The sequence below is a fragment of the Elephas maximus genome, chromosome 5 (assembly GCF_024166365.1).
Source record: "Elephas maximus indicus isolate mEleMax1 chromosome 5, mEleMax1 primary haplotype, whole genome shotgun sequence".
NCBI lineage: Eukaryota > Metazoa > Chordata > Mammalia > Proboscidea > Elephantidae > Elephas > Elephas maximus.
The window spans coordinates 28240717-28262408 of NC_064823.1; the positions used below are offsets into that span (position 1 = coordinate 28240717).

The window sequence follows — 21692 nt, forward strand, 5'->3', positions numbered from 1 at the left end:
CATTTCCTAAGGTTTCCTTCTATGAAAAACCCTAGAATTCCAATAGTATGTAGTATGTGTATATGCCTGTTGAGAACAATTCTTTTTTCGCAACTTGCAAATGTTATGAATTATCGCCTTCAGAATACTTTTGGTGAACCCCCTTTTAGCAATAGAACATAGTATTTGCATTGAAGAGTTAGAAACTAAGGAACAGCGTGAAAGTCACCAAAAAACAAGGCGATGGAACAAAATACCACCTCTATTTCTCTTATAGTTTAGAGAAGACCATTTGAGTACAGTGAGCACCAAGTCCTGTAGCTCTCTGTTGTGCATGTTACCAACTGCACTCCTGTTACGCTTTAGAGGAGACCGTTCGGGTACACCAAGTATCACATCCCATAGCTTGTTGCTGCTGCTAGTATAAAACCTGTGTACTTCACACTACTTTAAGGGTGTATCATCAGTCCGTAGTACTCAGAGGTGGGCTCCCTGTTGCTGGTGCCGTTTTGGTGACCATATTTTCTCCTAGTTGCAGCATCTTGGTATAAAAAAAAAAAGTAAAACTCTGAATATGAACTGAGAAACAGTTCCAATGCATGATTAGAAAAAAAAACATCAATCACAAATATTAGAACATTGAAAATTATACTCTTGTAAAGTCGTAGAAGAAAGTGGTACCATTGAGATTGATTTGGAATAAAATTGACCTTGGATGCTGCCGAGCAGAGCAGATCTCAGAACGTACTTATACGTCTTAGTAGATAAGATTTGAACTTTTATCATGAGACGGCGTGTTTTTCGTTGTTACCTTGGAAATAAAGGGAGTATTTTCAATGCAATTGCTGTTTAATTCCATCAGTAACTTTTGTGAGTGTTAATTGAGCACATTCTGGAATGTTATGGGGTTTGTGTGTACTAAATTTATATTAAATTCTACATTAATAAGATTAGTCCAAGTGAAACACGGAAACCCTGTGGCATAGTGGCTGAGTGCCATAGCTGTTAACCAAAGGGTCGGCAGTTCGAATCCAACAGGTGCTCCTTGGAAATGCTATGAAGGGGTTCTGCTCTGTCTTATAGGGTCGATATGAGTTGGAATAGACTCGACAGCAACAGGTTTTGGCTTTTTTTTATTGTTGTTAAACACATGGTAGTGGTTTCTGGGAAATATTGCAGGCAGCATTTTTTATGAGACAGAGTTCTACATTCTTTTACGGTTTTCACTGGGTTATGGACATTGTGGACAAAAAAAATGTCTTGTCTCTCTCCTTATTTACAAATTCTTAAAGAAATGACTTAAGAGTGTGTTTTTCTGTATTTCAAGGCTTTTAGACCAACTTCCAAAAGCCAATGTTGTTCTCCTGCGATACCTTTTTGGGGCTTTATACAACATTGAACAACATTCTGCATCGAATCAGATGACTGCATATAATTTATCAGTCTGTATCGCCCCAAGCATCCTTTGGTCTTCTACTTCCTGCAGCCCAGGACTGGAAAATGAATTGACAAAAAAGGTAATCCTATTTCTCCTTTTTATGCCTTTGGGGCCTGAGTCCTCACTTCGAACTTGAAAATCAGGTTGTTATCTAAAGCACCATTTTTTAAAAGTATACACTTTAATCCTACTCTTCTGGGATGGCAGAGTCATTTGTCTTATCATGGTGGGGTATGGGAAGGTGGGTCGTTAAGTGGGAAATTGAGAGCAGCTGAGTCACTTCTTTCCCATTCAGGACACTAAATATAAGACTGACTGAACCATAAACCAAAACCCATTGCCATCAAGTGGATTCCGACTTAACAGCAACCCTATAGGAAAGAGTAGAACTGCCCCATAGGGTTTCCAAGGAGTGGCTGGTGAATTTGAAGTGCTGACGTTTCGGTTAGCAGCGTGCTCTTTAACCAGCGTGCCACCAGGGCTCTGACCAAACCATAGAGAGATAAAAAAGTGGTGTGATATGATAGAAAAAACCTGGGCTTTGAAGTTAGACAAGCCAAGCTTCAACTCTCAACCTTACCATTGCTGGATGTGTAACCTTGGGCAAAGTCTCCAAGCCAGCCCCCTCATCTAAACATTGGTAGTTCTGACAGCACCGAGCTCATCTAGGCATTGCTTGCAGTTGTGCCCATGCACATCCCAGGGGGCCAGGCAATATGAGCACCCTTGGTTCCACACACACTAGACTTCTGCCAGCACTGGCCCACTCAGAAATACTTGGCTGCCCTTTTATGTCTGCTATTGGGGTGAAGAAACTAGTAGTAAAAGATTCCAGAACATCCTAAGGGAGCAGCAGGGTGCCTAATAAGATCACAATTTCCCCCTAGCACCCCCACAGAGCAAGCCTAAGGCAAGACAATGCTTGGGGAAGGACAGCAGTTCGACAGACAGACAGATTTTTCTACCCCACTGCCCCATTCCTTCACAGTCAGCCCACAGAGAAATTCCACTTCTCACGGTTAAGATACTTCTTCACTTAACAAGTGAATTTCATGAATTTTCATGTATCGGATGCTTTATAAGTTGAATAACATCTTTACCCCCAACACCATATGTGGGTAATTTAAAAATTATCTGAATGTTAACTGTGTAGCCATTGGTATAAAAATATTAACCATTAAGCCAGAGACACAAATTTCATGTTTATTTCACTGATTAAGTGCATTTTTAACGTCTTTGCCCAAACTACTCTTGAAAGTATCACAGTTTCTTAGAGAAAACTAGTTTATTTGCTTTCACATCAACTCTGAATTTGTCTCAGAATTCTTTCACATTTTGGTTAGATTCAGGGTGCCTATATGAAATGTGATTTATAACTTTGTCATATTAAAAAAAACAAAACAACATTTTTGCCATTTTGTGTTCCAGATTTCTCTTGTACAATTTGTTATCAAAAATTGCTTGAACATATTTGGAAAAGACATTACTTCCCTCTTGGAGGAAAGCTCAGTGATCACAACAATGAGTTGTGATTGTTCAGAGAAGGCTTCAGGTACTGTGAATAATTTAATGGCTTTTCTAAGAAAGAGTGAGCCTGGTAGGAGTCGTGGGTGACGCCGAGACAGCAACTGCCCTGGAGCCCACAGCACGACCCAGGACAATGAAGCTGGGCCTCGGGGTCTTCTCACTGCTTCTCCAGAAGGGTGGCTCATGGATAGGGGGAGAGAGCACGCTGTTGTGAGATCAGAGAAAAGACCAAGTCCACGATGTCAAGAAGTTGCTAGTGCAGCTTGTAACGGCATCAGGAGAGAGCATGGTAGGATACAGTGGTTTGGAGACTTTTTCAAACAAAACTTTAAATGGAACCCTGATAGATCTAACAGATGTGCTCTGGTTGAAACCAAAGTGAGGGGCCAAGAGCACTGCCTGTTTTATTTCTCCCCCTCTTCTTGCTCAGTGTCCCTGAGGTACCTCAGGGATCCAGTGCTCTTTGAAACAGTTTGAAAAGAACCAGCATCACTGAGAAAAAAAGGACTTGATGTCAAACAGCCTTTTCAGAGTGTGAACCCCTGCCCCACTGTTAGCAGTTCTGTCATCCGTGGCCAGTTTTTCCATCTCAGCCTCAAATTCTTAATCTCTAAAATTCAGATAAAAATGGTATCTAAATCTCAGGATATTTGTGAGGATTAAATAAGATAATGATGTCAAGTGAATTTGTAAAAAAGACAACAATGGAGTAGTAGAGATTTCTCTGAGGCCAGGCTCAGTAGCTAGCATTATTTGAGTCTAGCTAATCACAGCTAAGGGGCCCCTGGGTGGTGCAAACAATTAAGCGCCCTGCTACTAACCAAAAAGTTGGCAGTTCAAACCTGCTCAGAGATGCCTTGGAAGAAAGGCCTGGCGATCTCCTTCCAAAACGTCACGGTCATGAAAACCCTATGGAGCACAGTTGTGTTCTGCAACACATGGGGTCGCCATCAGTCAGAATTGTCTCAATAACACCTGGACATCATAGCTAACTGCCAACAGCCCATTTTACAAGGTGGATTTTAGATTCAGAACCAGTATCATGTATCATGCGTCCCTTCATATTTTTGCTATTTATTGTTTGTATGATATGTATCTCAGTGCTCTGAGGAAATCTTTAAGAAAGTCCATTTTATCAGGAACTGAGATGAGTCTAGTATCTGAGAATATGTTTATGCCAAGAGAACTTTTTTTTTTCTCATTCAGAAGTAACAACGGAGCAGCCTCTCGAATCCAAGCCGATAAGAGTTATACTAATTTACAGAAAGAGACAACTGCGGGATTCTGCCCAGGCCCCGTCTGACGTGGACCAACCACCTGTCACCATTTTCTGAGTCCCTGAAGATTAGAACAGCCATAGTCGTATTGGACTCTTCCATATCACTCCTATCTATAAGACACCACTGAGAGCTGTTGTGTTTTCCAAAATGTTTGTAGGGCTTTGCTGAATTTGTATTTTATGGGATTTTTTTCCAAAATGTAAAGGTGTACAACTAATGAGGATAGGAAAAAACCTCAGGGTAATGCTTATCTCTGTGAAAGAAGGAAGGGGATGGGATAGGATAAAAGCAATTTCAAGCATATGTGTGTTATTTTATATCTTAAAAGAAAGATTTAAAAATGCTAACATTTTTCATATGCTTTTCACATCATTTTTAAAAATATTGTGATTTTGGAGAAAATTTACATAGAAATTAGGTCCTCATTTAACGATGTCAATGGACATTGGCTTTACTTCTCATTATTTCCGTTCTGGTTGTTGTGTTTCCATTAATCTAGCTCCTTGACCCTCCTTACCTTCTCATCCTTGGTCTAGAGTAAATATTAACTGTTAGGTTTCATTCAGGTGGTTGGTTAGAGTAGCACAGTATTCACTGGCGATATTATTTATTGCTATGATCCACTCAGTCTTTGGCTGCTAGGTGACCTCTGGGAATAGTTTGAGTTCCAAGTTTAAAAGCATCCCAAGGCAATAGTCTCAGGGTTCCTCTAGTCTCTACCAGTCCAGTAGGTCTGATCTTTTTCTAGGAATTTGAGTTTTGTACTTCTTTTTTTTTTTTTTTTCATTCTCTCTGGAACCATCTATTGTGTCCCCGATCAAAATGGTTGATAGTGGTAGCTGTGTACCATCTAGTTCTTCTGGTCTTATGGTAGCAAAGGCTGTGGTTCGTGTGGGACATGGGTCCTATGGATTAATTTCCTTCTTGAGTCTTTGGTTTCTTTCACTCTGCTTTGCTCCAGACCGGAAGAGATCAGGAGTTGTATCTTAGCTGGCCGCTCACAAGCTTTTAAGGCCCCAAACGCTACTCACCAAACTGGGATGTAGAACATTATCTTTATGTGCTATGTCCTACCAAGTGGCCAGGTTGTCCCCTGAGATTATGATCCTAAGCCCTCAAACTGCTTCACATCATTTTTTAATAAATAAAAAGTTTAGATAGTTTTTATTACATAAATATCCACAACATACCTATGTTTGCATATGTAAGTAAATAAAGTATTATTGAATGTACCAAGGGCTGCCAAAAGAACAAACAAATCTGTCTTGGAAGAAATACAGCCAGAATGCTCCTTAGAAGCAAGGATGGTGAGACTTGGTCTTTGGACTTGTTATCAGAAGGGATCAGTCCCTGGAGAAGGGATGGATTGACACAGTGGCCACAACAATGGACTCAAGCATAACAACAATTGTGAGGATAGCGCAGACCGGGCAGTGTTTTCTTCTGTTGTGCATAGTGTAACAACAACAAAGTATTATTCAATGAATCAGTAACCTACACAAATTTTTATTATTCTGCAGCTTTTCTTTTAAACCTTAACATGTTTTCTCCATATTGATATATGTAGAACTAATTCACTCAGTCTAGTTGTTTTATGGAGTCCCTGAGTGGTAAAAATAGCTACCATGCTTGGCTGCTACCTGAAAGGTTTGGAGGTTTGAGTCTATCCAAAGGTGCCTCAGAAGAAAGGCATGCTGTCTACTTCTGAAAAGTCAATGATTGAAATCCCTGTTAAGCCTTGTTCTACTCTGAAGGACGTGGGTTTGCCAAGATTCCGAGTCAACTCAGTGCTAACTTTTCTCTCTTTTTTTTTTTTTTGAGTTTCTATAAGTTGCTAAAAAGCCCTAGTGGTATACTGGTTAAGTATTTGGTGGTAACCCAAGGGTAAGTGGTTTGAATCCACCAACCACTCCACGGGAGAAAGATGTGGCTCACTTATGCCTAATGTATCTCCCTTTTTTATTTTTTTGTATGTGTACAACTGGCTTATTGAAAAGCCTGATTCACTGGGGTACAGCTATGGAATTGCTTTACTTATTTATTTTTTTCTAATCACTGCCTTTGACTGTGCTGAATCTCCCTTTCTAGTCCTTTAATGATATGCAGGACAGATCTCACAGCTGATTACTTTCACATATTAAACAGTGCAGTTCAGTTCTGTCCACTTATCCCAGTTTAAATTAGCAGTCTCATGGCCTTCCTCTCTGCCAGCTCAGCCCAATCGTAACTGGAGGAACTTGGATTTAAGAGGGAGCCTCGTCTGCTCTTTTGCTTCTCCTCATCCTCTTATGGTCTTCATCTCTCCTCCAATGTAGTGGATTGGGGTGGGGGTGGGGGTCGTGGAAGCCTTTGGAATCTTCTCTTTACTGACATGAGCTGCGCTTTGATTCACTGAGTTGGCAGGCACCTTTATGTTGGGGGATATAGGTGAATTCTTTGTGAAATGAATGAAAAACTCTGACTTGACTTCTCCTGACCCACCTCCCCATTCCCATCCTTGGTAGTTCAAACCGCATTCTCTTTCTTTTTTTTTAAATTAGTTTTTATGGTTCTTTAAGTGAAAGTTTACAAATCAGGTTAGTCTCTCATACAAAAATGTATATACACCTTCCTAGACACGCCTACCTGCTCTCCCTCTAATGAGATAGCACAATTCTTCCCTCCACTCTCTCTTCTTGTGTCCATTTGGGTAGCTTCTGGCCCCCTCTGCCTTCTCATCTCCCCTCCAGACAGGAGATGCCAACATACTCTCATGTGTCTACTTGATCCAAGAAGCTTGTTCTTCACCACTATCATTTTCCATCCCATACTCCAGTCCCATCCCTATCTGAAGAGTTCACTTTGGGAATGGTTCCTGTCTTGGGCTAACAGAAGGTCTAGGAACCATGGCCTTCTAGTCCCAGTCTGACCATTAAGTCTGGTCTTTTTATGAGAATTTGGAGTCTGCATCCCACTGCTCTCCTGCTCCCTCAGGGGTTCTCTGTTCTGTTCCCTGTCAAGGCAGTCATCGGTTGTGGCTGGGTACCATCTAGTTCTGCTCTCAGGCTGATGTAAAAACCAAAGCCAAACCCAGTGCCGTCGAGTCGATTCTGACTCATGGCGACACTATAGGACAGAGTAGAACTGCCCCATAGAGTTTCCAAGGAGCGCCTGGCAGATTCGAACTGCTGACTCTTTGGTTAGCAGCTGTAGTGCTTAACCACTATGCCACCAGGCTGATGTAGTCTCTGGTTTATGTGGTCCTTTCTGTCTCTTAGGCTTATCATTACCTTGTGTCTTTGGTGTTCTTCCTTCTTCCTTGTTCCAGGTGGTTTGAGACCAATTGATGCGTCGTAGATGGACACTTGCTAGCGTTTAAGACCTCAAACACAACTCTCCAAAATGGGATGCAGAATGTTTTCTTAATAGGTTTTATTATGCCAATTGGTTTAGATATCCCCTGAAACCATGGTCCGCAAACCCTCACCCCTGCTACTCTGGCCTTTGAAGCGTTCAGTTTATTCTGGAAACTTCTTTGCTTTTGGTTTAGTTCAGTTGTGTTGACCTCTCCTGTATTGTGTATTATCTTTCCCTTCACCTAAAATAAAGCATATCTACTACCTAATTACTGAAAACCCCTCTACCTCCCTTCCTCCCTCCCCCCTCTCCTAACCATCAAAGAATATTTTCTTCTGTGTTTAAACTATTTCTCCAGTTCTTATGATAGTACTCTTATACACAGTTTGTCCTTTTGCAACTAATTTCACTCAGCATAATGTCTTCTAGATTTCTCCATGTTATGAAACGTTTCATGGATTCATCATTGTTCTTTATCGATGCGTAGTATTCCATTGTGTGAATATACCATAATTTATTTATCCATTCATCTGCTGATGAGCACCTTGGTTGCTTCCAACTTTTTGCTATTGTAAACAGTGCTGCAATGAACATGAGTGTACATGTATCTGTTCGAGCAAAGGTTCTTATTTCTCTAGGATATATTCCAAGGAGTGGGATTGCTGGATCATATGGTAGTTCAATCTCTAATTTTTTAAGTGCCAAATCCATTTCCAAAGTGTTTGTACCATTTTACATTCCCACCTGCAATGTATCAGTGTTCCAGTCTCTCCACAACCTCTCCAGCATTTATTAGTATGTGTTCTTTGGATCAATGCCAGCTTTGTTGAAGTGAGACGGAATCTCGCTGTAGTTTTCATTTGCATTTCTCTAATGGCTAATGATCGTGAGCCTTTCCTCATGTATCTGATAGCAGCCTGAATCTCTTCTTTAGTGAAGTGCCTGTTCATAGCCTTTGCCCATTTTTTCATATGGTTATTTGTCTATTTGTGGTTGGGTTTTAGCAGAATCATGTAGGTTTTAGCAGGCACAGATCGGAAATGTCATAGCTAAAAACTTTTTCCCAGTCTCTAGGTAGTCTTTTTGCTCTTTTGGTGAAGTCTTTGGAGGAGCATAGGTGTTTGATTTTTAGGAACGCCCAGTTATCTGGCTTTTCTTCTACATCTTTATTCTTGTTTCGTATACTGTTTCTGCCAGGTATTAGGGCTCCTAACGTTGTCCCTATTTTTTCTTCCATGATCATTATCATTTTAGATTTTATGTTTAGATCTTTGATCCATTTTGAGTATATTTTTGTGCATGGTGTGAGGTATGGGTCTTGTTTCATTGTTTTGCAGATGGATATCCAGTTATGCCAGCACCATTTGTTAAAAAGACTGTCTTTTCCCCAATTAACCTACTTTGGGCCTTTGTCAAATATCATTTGCTCATATGTGGATAGATTTATGTCTGGATTCTCAGCTCTGTTCCATTGGTCTATGTATCTGTTGTTATACCAGTAGCAGGTGTTTTGACTACTGTGGCAGTATAATAGGTTCTAAAATCAGGTAGACTGAGGCCTCCCACGTTGTTCTTCTTTTTCAGTAATGCTTTACTTATCTGGGGTCTCTTGCCCGTCCATGTGAAGTTGGTGATTTGTTTCTCCATCTCATTAAAAAATGTCATTGGAATTTGGATGAGAATTGCATTGTATCTGTAGATGGCTTTTGGTATAATAGACATTTTTACAATGTTAAATCTTCCTATCCCTGAGCAAGGTATGTTTTCCTGCTTACGTAGATCTCTTTTGGTTTCTTGCAGTAGTGTCTAGAAGTTTTCTTTGTATAAGTCCTTTACATCTCTGGCAAGGTTTTTTCCTAAGTATTTTATCTTCTTGGGGGCTACTGTAAATGGTATTGATTTGGTGATTTCCTCTTCGATGTTCTTTTTGTTGGTGTAGTGGAATCCAACTGATTCTTGTATGTTTACCTTGTATCCTGATACTCTGCCGAACTCTTCTATTAGTTTCACTGTTTTTTTGAGGACTCTAGGGTTTTCTGTGTATAAGATCATATCTTCTGCAAATAGAGATACTTTTTCTTCTGCTTTAGCAATCTGGATGCCATTTATTTCCTCATTTAGCCTAATTACTATGGCTAGACCGTCTAGCACAATGTTGAGTAAGATTGGGGGTAAGAGGCATCCTTGTCTGGTTCCTGCTCTCATGGGAAATGCTTTCAGAATCTCTCCATATAGGATGATGTTGTCTATTGGCTTTGTATAAATGCTCTTTATTATGTTGAGGAATTTCCCTTCTATTCTTATTTTGCTGAGAGTTTTTATCATGAATGGGTGTTGGACTTTGTCAAATGCATATTCTGCGTCAGTGGAGAAAATCATGTGGTTCTTGTCTTTTTATTTTATTTATATGGTAAAAAGAAAAAACAATTTGTTTTCTTTGGGTTACATAATTTGTTTTTCTAATGTTGAACCATCCCTGCATAAACACCCCTGCATTCGTGGTATAAATCCCACTTTGTCATGGTGAATTTTTTTTTTTTTTTGATATATTGTTGAATTCTGTTGGCTAGAATTTTGATGAGGATTTTTGCATCTAAGTTCATAAGGCTTATAGTTCTGTAATCTTCTTTTTTTTTGGTGTCTTTACCTGGTTCTGGTATCAGGGATATGCCTGCTTCATAGAATGAGTTTGGGAGTATTCCGTCCCATTCTATGCTGTGAAATACTTTTAGCACTAGTGGTGTTAACCCTTCTCTGAAATTCTGGTAGAACTCTATAGTGAAGCCATCAGGGACAGGTTTTTGTGTGTGTGTGTGTGTGAGTTTTTTGATTACCTTTTCAATCTCTTTTTTTGTTATGCGTCTATTTAGTTGTTCTAGCTCTGTTTGTGTTAGCTTATGTAGGTAGTATGTTTCTAGGAACTCATCCATTAATTCTAGGTTTTTAAATTTGTTAGAGTACAATTTTTGTAGTAATCTGATATGATTATTTTAATTTCAGTTGGGTCTGTTGTAATATCACCTATCTCATTTCTTATTTGGGTTATTTGTTTCCTTTCCTGTTTTTCTTTTGTCAGTCTGGCCAATGGTTTATCAATTTTATTAATTTTTTCAAAGAACCAGCTTTTGGTCTTGTTAACTCTTTCAATTGCTTTCCTCTTCTCTATTTCATTTAATTCTGCTTTAATTTTTATTATTTGTTTTCTTCTGGTGCCTGACTGTTTCTTTTCTTCCTCTCTTTCTATTTGTTCAAGTTGTAGGGACAGTTCTTTGATTTTGGTCCTTCTTTTTGTGCATTTATTGCTATAAATTGACCTCTGAGCATTGCTTTCGCTGTGTCCCAAAGGTTCTGATTGGAAGTGTTTTCATTCTCATTAGATTCTATGAATTTCTTTATTCCCACCTGAATGTCTTCTATAACCCAGTCTCTTTTGACAGAGTATTGTTCGGTGTCCAAGTATTTGATTTCTTTTCCCTGGTTTTTCTGTTGTTGATTTCTACTTTTATGGTCTTATGGTCAGAGAAGATGCTTTGTAATATATGTTTTGGATTCTGCAAAGGCTTTCTTTATGAACTAATATGTGGTCTATTCTAGAGAATGCTCCAGGTGCGCTAGAAAAGAAAGTATAATTTGCAGCTGATGGGTGGAGTGTTCTGTATGTGTCTATGAGGTCAAGTTGGTTGATTGTGGCATTTAGATCTTTCATGTCTTTATTGAGCTTCTTACTGGATGTCCTGTCCTTCACCAAAAGTGGTGTGTTGAAGTCTCCTACTATAATTGTGGAGCTGTCTATCTCACTTTTCGATGCCGTTAGTGTTTGTTTTATGTATTTTGCAGCCCTGTCATTGGGTGCATAAATATTTAATATGGTTATATCTTCCAGGTAAATTGTCCCTTTAATCCTTATATAGAGTCCTTCTTTATCCTTTGTGGTGGATTGAACTTTAAAGTCTATTTTGTCAAAAAATAATATTGCCATTCCAACTTGTTATAGATTGTTGTTTTCTTGATATATTTTTTTCCATCCTTTGAATTTTAGTTTGTTTTTGTCTCTAAGTCTAAGGTGTGTCTCTTGTAGGCAGGATATAGCTGCAATATGTTTTTTTTTTATCCAATTCGTACTCTCTTTCTCTTTAGTGGTGCATTTAGTCCATTTACTTTCAGTGTAAGTATACATAGGTATGAGTTCATTGCTGTCATTTTGATACCTTTTTTGTGTGCATTGCTGACAATTTCATTTTCCACTGACCTTTCTGTGCTGAGAAGTTTTTCTTTGTAAATTGTAGTTGAATTTGTTTTTCATTGTAGTTGAATTTGTTTTTAGCGAGTCTTTATGTTTATCTTGGTTTTTATTTTGAAGCATGGGATTGTTAGTCTTCTTTGTGGTTACCTTAATATTTATCCCTATTTTTCTAAGTAGAAACCTAACTTGTTTCTCCGTATATCACCTTGATTTCCTCTCCATATGGAAGATCTATGCCTCCTGTATTTAGTCCCTCTTTTTTGATTATTGTCATCTTTTACATGATGACATCAGTGATTCCGTGTTTTGAGCATTTTTTTAATCTTATTTTATTTTTCTGATTTCCCTATCTGGGTTAATATCAGGATGCTTTGTTCTGTGTCCTTGTGTTGTGCTGATATCTGATATTATTGATTTTCTGACCAAAGAATTTCTTTACTAATTCGTGTAGCTTTGGTTTGGTTTTTGCAAATTCTCTAAGCTTGCGTTTATGTGTAAATGACTTAATTTCACCTTCATATTTGAGAGAGAGTTTTGCTGGATGTATGATTCTTGGTTAGCAATTTTTCTCCTTCAATATTGTATTTATGTAATCCCATTGCCTTCTTGCCTGCATGGTTCTGCTGAGTAGTCCGAACTTATTCTTCTCCTTTGTAGGTGAATTTTCATTTATCCCTGGCTGCTTTTAAAATTTTCTCCTTATCTTTGGTTTTGTCACGTTTGATGATAATATATCTTGATGATTTTTGTTTTGCGATCTATCTTGCATGGGGTTCAGTGAGTGTCTTGGATAGATATCCTTTCATCTTTCATGATGTCAGGGAAGTTTTATGCCAACAGATCTTCAACAATTCTTTCTGTACTTTCTGTTATCCCTCCCTGCTCTGGAATTCCATTCATACGCAAGTTATTTTTCTTGATACATTCCCAAATCTTTCTTAGGGTTTCTTCGTTTTTTTTAATTCTTTTCTCTGATTTTTCCTCAAATATATTGGTGCCAATTGCCTTATCCTCCATCTCCCCAATTCTGCATTCCAATTCCTCAATTCTACTCCTCTGACTTCCTATTGAGTGGTCTAGTTCTGTTATTTTTTGCTAATCTTTTGAATTTCTGAATGCTGTCTCTCTATGGATACTTGCAGCTTATTAAATTTTTCATTGTCTTCTTGAATCATCTTTTTAATTCTTTCAACTGCTTTTTCTGTGTGTTCCTTGCTCTTTTCCGTACATTGCCTGATTTCATTTCTGATATTGTCCTTGATGTCTTGAAGCGTTCTGTATAGTAATCTTTTCTTTTCTACATCTGGCAATTCCAGGAATATATCTTCATCTGGGAGAGATCTTGATTCTCTGTTTTGGGGCATTGTAGAAGCAATCACGGTCTGCTTGTTCGTGTGATTGGATGTCGACTGCAGTCTCTGAGCCATCTATAAGTTATTGTTATAATTTATTTTATATTTGCTCACTGAGTCCTGTCTTCTTGTTTTGTTTTGTTTCAATATACCCACATGGGCTTCTAGAGTGCACTAACTTGATTATTGGAGCCTTTGAAGCACTAATGTCCTATTGCCACATGGTTAGAGCTGTTACCAGGCATATGAGAATATCAGTCCATTCACTATTCTTGAGTAGAATCAGCTCAGGTGTCCTGATGGTCAGTCACCTCATGTGTAGTGTAGGTTCTCACCTACTATCTTAGAGGAGTAGTGGTGATAGTTGTATGCACCAGTTTCTGGTAGAGGCAGGGGTCACACTCTGAGGAGGTCAGGGTTCTGACAGCCTTCCTGTAAGTGCCAGTGAGGAAGCAGTGTTCCCTTCTCTAGAGTGCCTTGGTGGGTGGGCTCTGCATCTGTACCTTAGGCACCCAGTGCTTATACCTGTAAAGACTGGTAGGTACCATTATCCTCAGAATCCTTTCATGAGTGGCTAGGTGGTGTGGATGGAGCCTCAGCCCTCAGGTCCCTGCTCTGGGTAGGTGAGGGCTCTGTTTAATAGATAGAGTGGTATCAGACCTCCAAAACCTGCCTCTCCACTGCTCAGCTGAAACAATTATAGTCAGACCTTTAGCACATTTGCTTTTGCATTATACAGGTCACCTGGTTCCATGTAGGGGTGAAAGCCAAAGTCTTTGAATCTCTTATGCCTGGACTGGAGCTGCTTCTGCTTTGATCTTCTGGTTTAAGGGAGTCAGGAAATTATTTTTCCCCGATTGTTAATTTGCTCCTTTTCCCAGGCCAGAAAAATGAATCAGACAAAAGCAGGTCACTACTTTCTCAGGCCCAGGGAATTCAAATGTTATGAAGACGGCTGGGGCAAGGAGTGGAGGGATCAGAGAGGTAGGAGATAGTAGTGTGGTAAAATAGACAAAATCACTTACCTTGTGTCCAGAACACTGTTTTATCTGAGGTTAGAGAGGTGTGTGTAGCCTGTGTGTTCTGGGTGGGTTCCCTGTCGAGATTGCCCCAGGGCTTTAGGGCTGTATCCCATGCTTGCCTCGTCTCAGGAAACTACCATCAGCCCCACCACATTTGCACCAAAGAGCGGCACCAAGGAATCGGAGTTGTGACGCTGTGTGGGCTTGGCAACTAGTCGCTGCTTCTTAGTGGTCTCTCACTTCCCTTGTCACTCAGGTTGGTGTGTAGCCTCTGTGTGCTGGCTGGGTCCCCGCCCACATTGCCCCAGGGGGTTAAGGTTGCATCCTGTGCTTGCCATGTCTCAGGAATCTACCATCAGGCCCACCGCATTCACGCCAAAGAACAGCTCCAAGGATTCAGAGCTAGGACGCTGCACAGGCTTGACAACTAGTCGCTGCTTCTGTGTTGTCTCTTGCTCCCCTGTTACTCAGGTCGATTCCTTAGCTCTATGTTTGTTGATCAGGGTTTGTAGATTGTCATATATGTTATGGATTCATTTGTTTTTTTAGGTGTTTGTTGCAAGAGGGTTCAGTGGCAGCCTTTGACTATTCAGCCATCTTGGCGCGCCTCTTACTGGCAGCATATAGTTGTTTTTTTTTTTTTATTAATTGAAGCTGAAAATTTCTGACTTTAATCAAGTAATTTAACATATCTACATTTATTATCACCAATAATATATTTGAATTTACATTGAGCATCTTATTTCGCATTTTTATTTTATCAGAGATTTTAGTTTTTTTTTTCCTAATTTTTTTGATTGATAAACTATGGGTTACAATTGTTTTATTAGTGTTTTCCCTGTAATTTTTTACTTACAGATATTAAAATTTCTCAGCCCTTATCTTTTTGAATAATGCTGCTTCAACTTTCTATTATCTTTTTCGGAGTCCTATTAAAATTCTACTTAAAAAATGAGTTCTCAAACTTCCACTATTAGCTACGTAAAATTTTTTTTTCTCCATGTTTTATTATGGACAAAATTCTGTTCCCATTCTCTCTTTTCTTTACCGTTGTTAATTTCAGAGTTTATCCTTTAAGTTTTGTGTGTGTGTGTTTTAATACTTACACATTTTCTAGGATTAGTAATTGATTCCTCTTTCTGTTCATATCATTTTCCATTTTTTCCGTAGAAATCATTCTTTCCTCTCTGTGAACCTTAAACATACTTATTTTAAAGTCATTTTAAGATTGCACAATTGTTTTCCTTTTTTAGGGAGTAAATTTGTCTCCTGGCTGGTTATTTCTTTGGCTGTCTCTCTTTCTTCAGATCTCTTGTTTATATTGTTATTTTAGTTTGCTGGCTCATATTGAGGAGGAGATTTTTTTTAAGTTCTTCTCAGCCCTTACCATTCTTATCTAATGGGTTTTCAGTCACACCCATCTGGTATGCTGAAGCTGCTAATACAAAGAAAGGTTTATATCAGTAGCACTTGTCAAGCTTTCATTCAGCATGAATACTGGCAATATCACAGATCGATTCACAGTACTTTAAGGCAACGTCTGCTTCCCAACTTCTAAAAGGCTCCCTGGGCAGTGTTTTGTTCTTTTCGGATTCCCTTCATGGAGTAGGATGGAGACTTACACTAGCCTTGGTTTTCAGCATTGAGCTGGCTCTTTCCCTTGACTCTGCTGGGCCCATGTTATCCACATGCATTGGTTCCAGGCTGCCTCTGCCTGTTCCTAAACTCAGGGCAGTCAGGCCCATGGACTCAGCCCTTCTCACCACTTTGTGTTTCTGCTGTTTCCGATCCAAGGAGGTGCTCATCAGTTTTCTATACAGCCCTATCTTCTTTGCTCCACTTGTTGGTCACCAAAGACAATAAATTAACAAATGAGGATACTCCATGCGTTTCCTAGCAATCATTCAAAGCTCTCTTCCCTTACTCTCAATCTGCCACTCTTCCAATTATATATTCCATTGATGTTCAGTTCATGGGGTCTCCCACTTGAAAGTCTGTTTTGCTTTCTTGACTAAATATTTTGTAGTGGTGATAAATAAAGTATAAAAATAAAGAGTTAAAAAGATACTCTGAAGTTTTGACAACATCATTGTTGTTTAGCTTCCAACAAGTCATCCCTTGATTCATGGTGACACCATGTAAAATGGAACAAAATTCTACCCGGTCCTTTGTCACCCCCAGAATCGGACTGCTATTATCCACAGGGTTTTCACTGGCTGATTTTCAGAAGTAGGTCACCAAGCCTTTTTTCCTAGTCTGTCCTAGTCTGGAAGCTCTGTTGAAATCTCTTTAGCATCATAGCAACAGAGAAGCCTTCACTGACAGACAGGTGGTGGCTGAGATGCACTGGCCAGGAACTGAACCCAGGTGTCCAGCATGGAAGGTGGGAATTCTACCACTGAACTTACTTCCCCTAAAGACTTGAGCTCACACTGACCCTTCTTGTGCTCTTCTTTCTAGACTTCCTTGGTAGAAGAGTCTATTTTAATTCTGCTGCATATGCCCTGGCACATGGGATGGCTCCATTATGTCCCTTGGCCCTAGTATTGCCAGATTAAATAGTGCATGCCCAGTTAAATTTAAATTTCAGATAAATAATGAATAAATATTTCATATATTTACATCCTAATTTTTTTTTTTTTTAGATATTGCATGAGACCTGCTTATCCTAAAAAATTATTTGTTGTTTACCTGAAGTTCGAAGTTAGCATTATTTTAGGCTTCTTTGTATCTCTAAGCATGTTAAACACAGGATTAGAAAGATAGTTAAGTTTCTTTTCATTATGAAATCCATGCTACCTGCTACAGCCAACAAATAGGGTTAACTATCTCTTTAAAAATGCCAGTAACACAGGGATTGGACTGGACTATAACATGGAAAATGATACTGGTGAGGAGTGAGCTTCTTGGCTCAAGTAGATACATAATACTATGTGGGCAACTCCTATATGGAGGAGAGATGAGAAGGCAGAGGGGGGCAGAATCTGGCTGAATGGACACAGGAATACAAGGTGGAGAGAAGGAGTGTGCTGTTCATTAGGGGGAGAGCACCTGGGAGCATATAGCAAGGTGTGTATAATTTTGGTATGAGAGACTGACCGGACTTGTAAACTTTCACTTAAAGCACAAAAAAAGTCAGTAAAGAAATACACTTTATTTCAGTGATGCATTAAAAAATATAACATGCTGGGGGCGGAGCCAAGATGGCAGAGTAGTCAGATGCTTCTGGTGATCCCTCTTACAACAAATACCTGAGGAACAAGTGAAACGATTATATATATGACATGCTAGGAGCCCTGAACATCAAAGGCAAAGTCAGGGAATCGGACTGAGCAGAAGGAAGAGGGAGAGACACTTCAGAAGTTGCAAGGATTTACTTGAGCTGACTTGGTGGGAACAAGCACCCCTCAGACATGATCTCCTAGAGTGACCGTGGAGGGGCTGGCAGTAGTGTTTGGGATGCTGTTTCCTCAGGGAGGGATAGTGAGCCACACAGTCTACTTACACCTCTGAAACCAGAGAAAAACAGTGCTCTCAGCAAAAGCTAAGTACTTGTTTATTTTACCCCACCCCTTACCCCCAAGCTGGCTTCAGTGGTTGTCGATTTCCCTGCATCTGAGATAGGTCTTGCTGCGCACCCTGAGCCATTCGCCTGGCCTTGGAGAAGGAATAAATTAACAATTGGGGGAAAAGATAATCTGCCAGCTCCACTAAGCTGGGGAGTTCAGGACAGAATCAGCTTCTGTCCAGGCACAAACAGTCCACGAACTTTGAATAGCTTTCGTACCTGCGTGGTACTGTGTGGGTCCATTTCAGGAGATTAGGCCTTGATTGGCAGACTGCAATGGTGTGTGTGCTTGAGGTCTGACTTCAACTGTTTCAGCTGTGTGGTGGACAGGTGGGTTTTTAATGTTTGACAACACTTTGCCATTAAACAAGGTCCTCCTCACCTGCCCATATCAAGGGCCTGAGGGCCGGTTGTCCCACCCACATCACCTAGCCACCCATGACAGGGCTCCAAGGAGAAGTGGTGCCTCCCAGTCCTTCTAACCAAAACCATTCGGTGCCCACGTTCCAGCTGCACAACCCACCTGCCTGTGCAGTCTCCTTAACAGGGATGCAGTTTCCTTGCAGACACTTGGGGATGGTTGTCAGCCCCCTGCCTTTTTTAGAGCATGACCCCCTGCTGCAAGCAGATACCTCTGCCTACACCAATCACCCCTGACCCTCTAAGACTGTAGGACAAAGCGTTTACCACACACTTGCTGACCAACTGCCTGGACATGTGGGCTGAATCCAGCCGTCTGGTAACAGGACTTTAGAGCTTCAAAGGGGCAAATAATCAAGCTCGCTCACTCAAGCAGCCTATTTGGGTATATCAAAACAAAACAAAGCAAGAAGCCAAGATACAGTAATCAAGCACATAATAAATTAATACGATAATGTATAAATGGCTTGGAGACAACAGTCAATATTGAATCAGATAAAGAAGCAGACAATGGCTTCAACAAGCTCTCAAAACAAAGAGTGAAGGAATCTTCCAGATGAAGACATCTTCCTGAAATTACCACATGTAGACTAAAGAAGATTAATATACAGAACTCTTCAAGCGATCAGGGAGGTGATCAGGAAAACACACAAGCCAAAGAACACACAGATAAAACAGTTGAAGAAAGAAAAAGATTACTCAAGAACATAATGAAAAATTTAATAGGCTGCAGGAATCCATAGAGAGACAGCAATCAGAAATTCAGAAGATTAACAATAAAATTACAGAATTAGAAAACTCAATAGAAAATTAGAGAAGCAGAATTGAGGAAATGGAAGGCAAAATTAATGAGATTAAGGATAAAACACTTGGCACCAATATAGGCAAAGAAAAATTAGTTAAAATAATTAAAAAAAAAAACTGAAGAAATCCTAAGAATCATGTGGGACTCTATCAAGAGAAATAACCTACGAGTGATTGGAGTATCAGAAAAGCGAGGGATAACAGAAAATATAGTGAGAATTGTTGAAGATATGTTGGCAGAAAACTTCCCTGATATCATGAAAGATGACAAGATATCTATCCAAGATGCTCATCGAACTCCACATGAGGTAGATCTCAAAAGAAAGTCACCAAGTCATATGATAATCAAACTTTCCAAAACTGAAGATAAAGAGAGAATTTTAAGAGGTGCTAGGGATAAATGAAGTCATCTTCAAAAGAAAAGTCAATAAGAATATGCTCGGACTACTCAGCAGAAACCATGCTAATGCTTTAGAGTTTGTTTTCTCAAGGCCAGGCACAAAATTCAGATGAATAAATGAATGAATGAATGAATTCAAGGCATCTTTTTAAACGAAATGATTTGTTTTCCTACCTTAGAAAAGGTAGAATACTAGAAATAACTAGAGAATTTTTGGTAGGCTTCATAAAGAGTGAACAAATCAGATTTAGAAGAAATACAATCAGAATGCTTTTTAGAAGGAATGATGGTGACACTTTGACTTGCTTACTACCCACGCATCATCAGGAAAGACCAATCACTAGAGAAAGACAAAACATTTGGTAAAATGGAGGACTGGCAAAAACGAGGGAAACTTTCAATGAGATGTGTAACATGATAGTCACAACAATGGGCTCAAACATAACAAGTATCATGAAGATGGCTTTTTTCTTTATACATAAAGTTGCCATGAGCCAGATCCAACTCAACAGCAACCAACAGCAAAATTGTAAAAGCTGCAAAGAAAGAGTTGTGAAATCAGAGAAGCTCCCTTTTAGTGAGTGAATTTCACTCAGATAAAAATGTGATTGTTGTTATTCTTAGGTGCCATTGAGTTGATTTCAACTCATGGTGACCACAAGTGACAGATGAGAACTTCCCCCTAGGGTTTTCTTCGCTTTAAATCTTTACAGAAGCAGATCTGTACGTCTTCCTCCCACAGAGACGCTGGATGTGTTCAAACCATCAACCCTTCAGCTAACACTTTCTACCACTATGAATCCAAAAAAAAGTTATTAATCTATATATATGTTTCAGAAACTAACACAAGAAGGTGCTCACTGTCAACAGTATGTTCCTACCCGAAAGGGAAATATCGATCTAATCCTCATAAACCGGTTATGGATTACATGCCAACAGAGGATTTAACTCTCCACCATTCTGATGTTGTTGGTTACTGATAAAACTCAGCACTGTCATTTACCCTTCTCATCAACTGACAACTCTGCTTTCTTCTCTTGCCTGCCTGAAACTTCTGCTGTGATGTAGACGCCAAACACTGAGTCTTCTGCAAAGTAGAAAAGTTTCAGTCTCATGAAATGGATTGTACCAGGTTCTCTTAACTACTGATGCTTTGAGAAATAGACTCATGACTTTGGAAGTTAAGGAAGCATCACTTAGAACTGTCAGACTGTATTAGAGGAATGAGTCAGAATTTCCAGGATTCCTTTTAGTCCAGGAGCAGATAACTTTGTGAGAGCAGACTGCTTAGCTAGCACCCAGAAAAACAAGAACTGATTACATGGGGTTGAATTAAGTATATTTGTTGGAAATATTGTTGATATCACTGTCTCTTAGGATCCAGGGACAAATATTTTTAATAAATGCCTTTACTCTTTTTGATAATGTAATTATATGCATAGGTTTAATAAGAATCTGTCCTCCTTGTTATCAGGATGTAATTAAACAAATCAGTGTGTAACTAAAACCATGCCTGGGTATCATGTTTGACAATAAGCCCACCATTAAAAAACAAGGGTTTATATTTCATACGTCAACTGAGGTACACAGAGTCCTTGTAGGAAACTGAGCTGATATCTGCTCTACAGTTTATACAGTCCCTGCCTTATAGGTAGTAAGGAAGGTCACTTACTGGCTGGTCAAGAACTTTGGCAGATATTGGGAAATTCAGAGAGAAAGAAATTCACTCACACTTATAGCGACTTCAGCAAAATCTGGGGAAAATGAGATTCCTGGGCTTGGATTCCTAGCCTCAGATTAGGAGATTAAATAAAAAAAGTGTCACATCATACACTGCTGACATGAATGTAAATTGGTACAAGTCTTTCAGAGGGGAATTTGGCAATGTCTAACAAAACCACATACGTACTTACCTTTTGAGTCAGTAATCCCACTTCCAGGAATTTATCTTAAAGATATAACTCCAACGATAAGAAAAAATAAATACATGTACGTGTTATTCACTACAGCTTGGGTTATATTGGCAAAATACTGGACACTACCTAAATGCCAACAGGAGTCTGGTTGAATTAAACCATGGTACATCCACACGATGGATTACTATAAAGCTGTCAAAATGGAGGAGGAAGATCTCTATGGACCATGGCATTATCCCGAAATTTTTATTTTTATACATTTTTAAGAGAAGAAGAAAAAAAAATATACAATGTTCCATGTGAGAGAGAATGGGAAAAACATATATCTGCGATCTGCACAATTTTGGAGGAAAAAAAAGAGAGTAAATCAGAGACTAATGGGGTTGATTACCTACAGGGAGTGATTA

At 39.4% G+C, this 21692-nt stretch overlaps 2 protein-coding genes across 2 annotated transcripts in view; both read left to right on the forward strand.

The window, feature by feature from the left end:
- The window catches only part of LOC126077503 (rho GTPase-activating protein 20-like), a 474291-nt gene extending 469764 nt beyond the window's left edge, over nucleotides 1-4527 (forward strand). Inside the window, exon 15 of the mRNA XM_049887046.1 lies at nucleotides 4151-4527. Within this exon, the coding sequence (XP_049743003.1) occupies nucleotides 4151-4278 (128 nt within the window). The 3' untranslated portion in view covers nucleotides 4279-4527. The remainder of the gene's footprint in view (nucleotides 1-4150) is intronic.
- The window catches only part of LOC126076831 (mitotic spindle assembly checkpoint protein MAD2A-like), a 132858-nt gene that overhangs the window by 71869 nt on the left and 39297 nt on the right, over nucleotides 1-21692 (forward strand).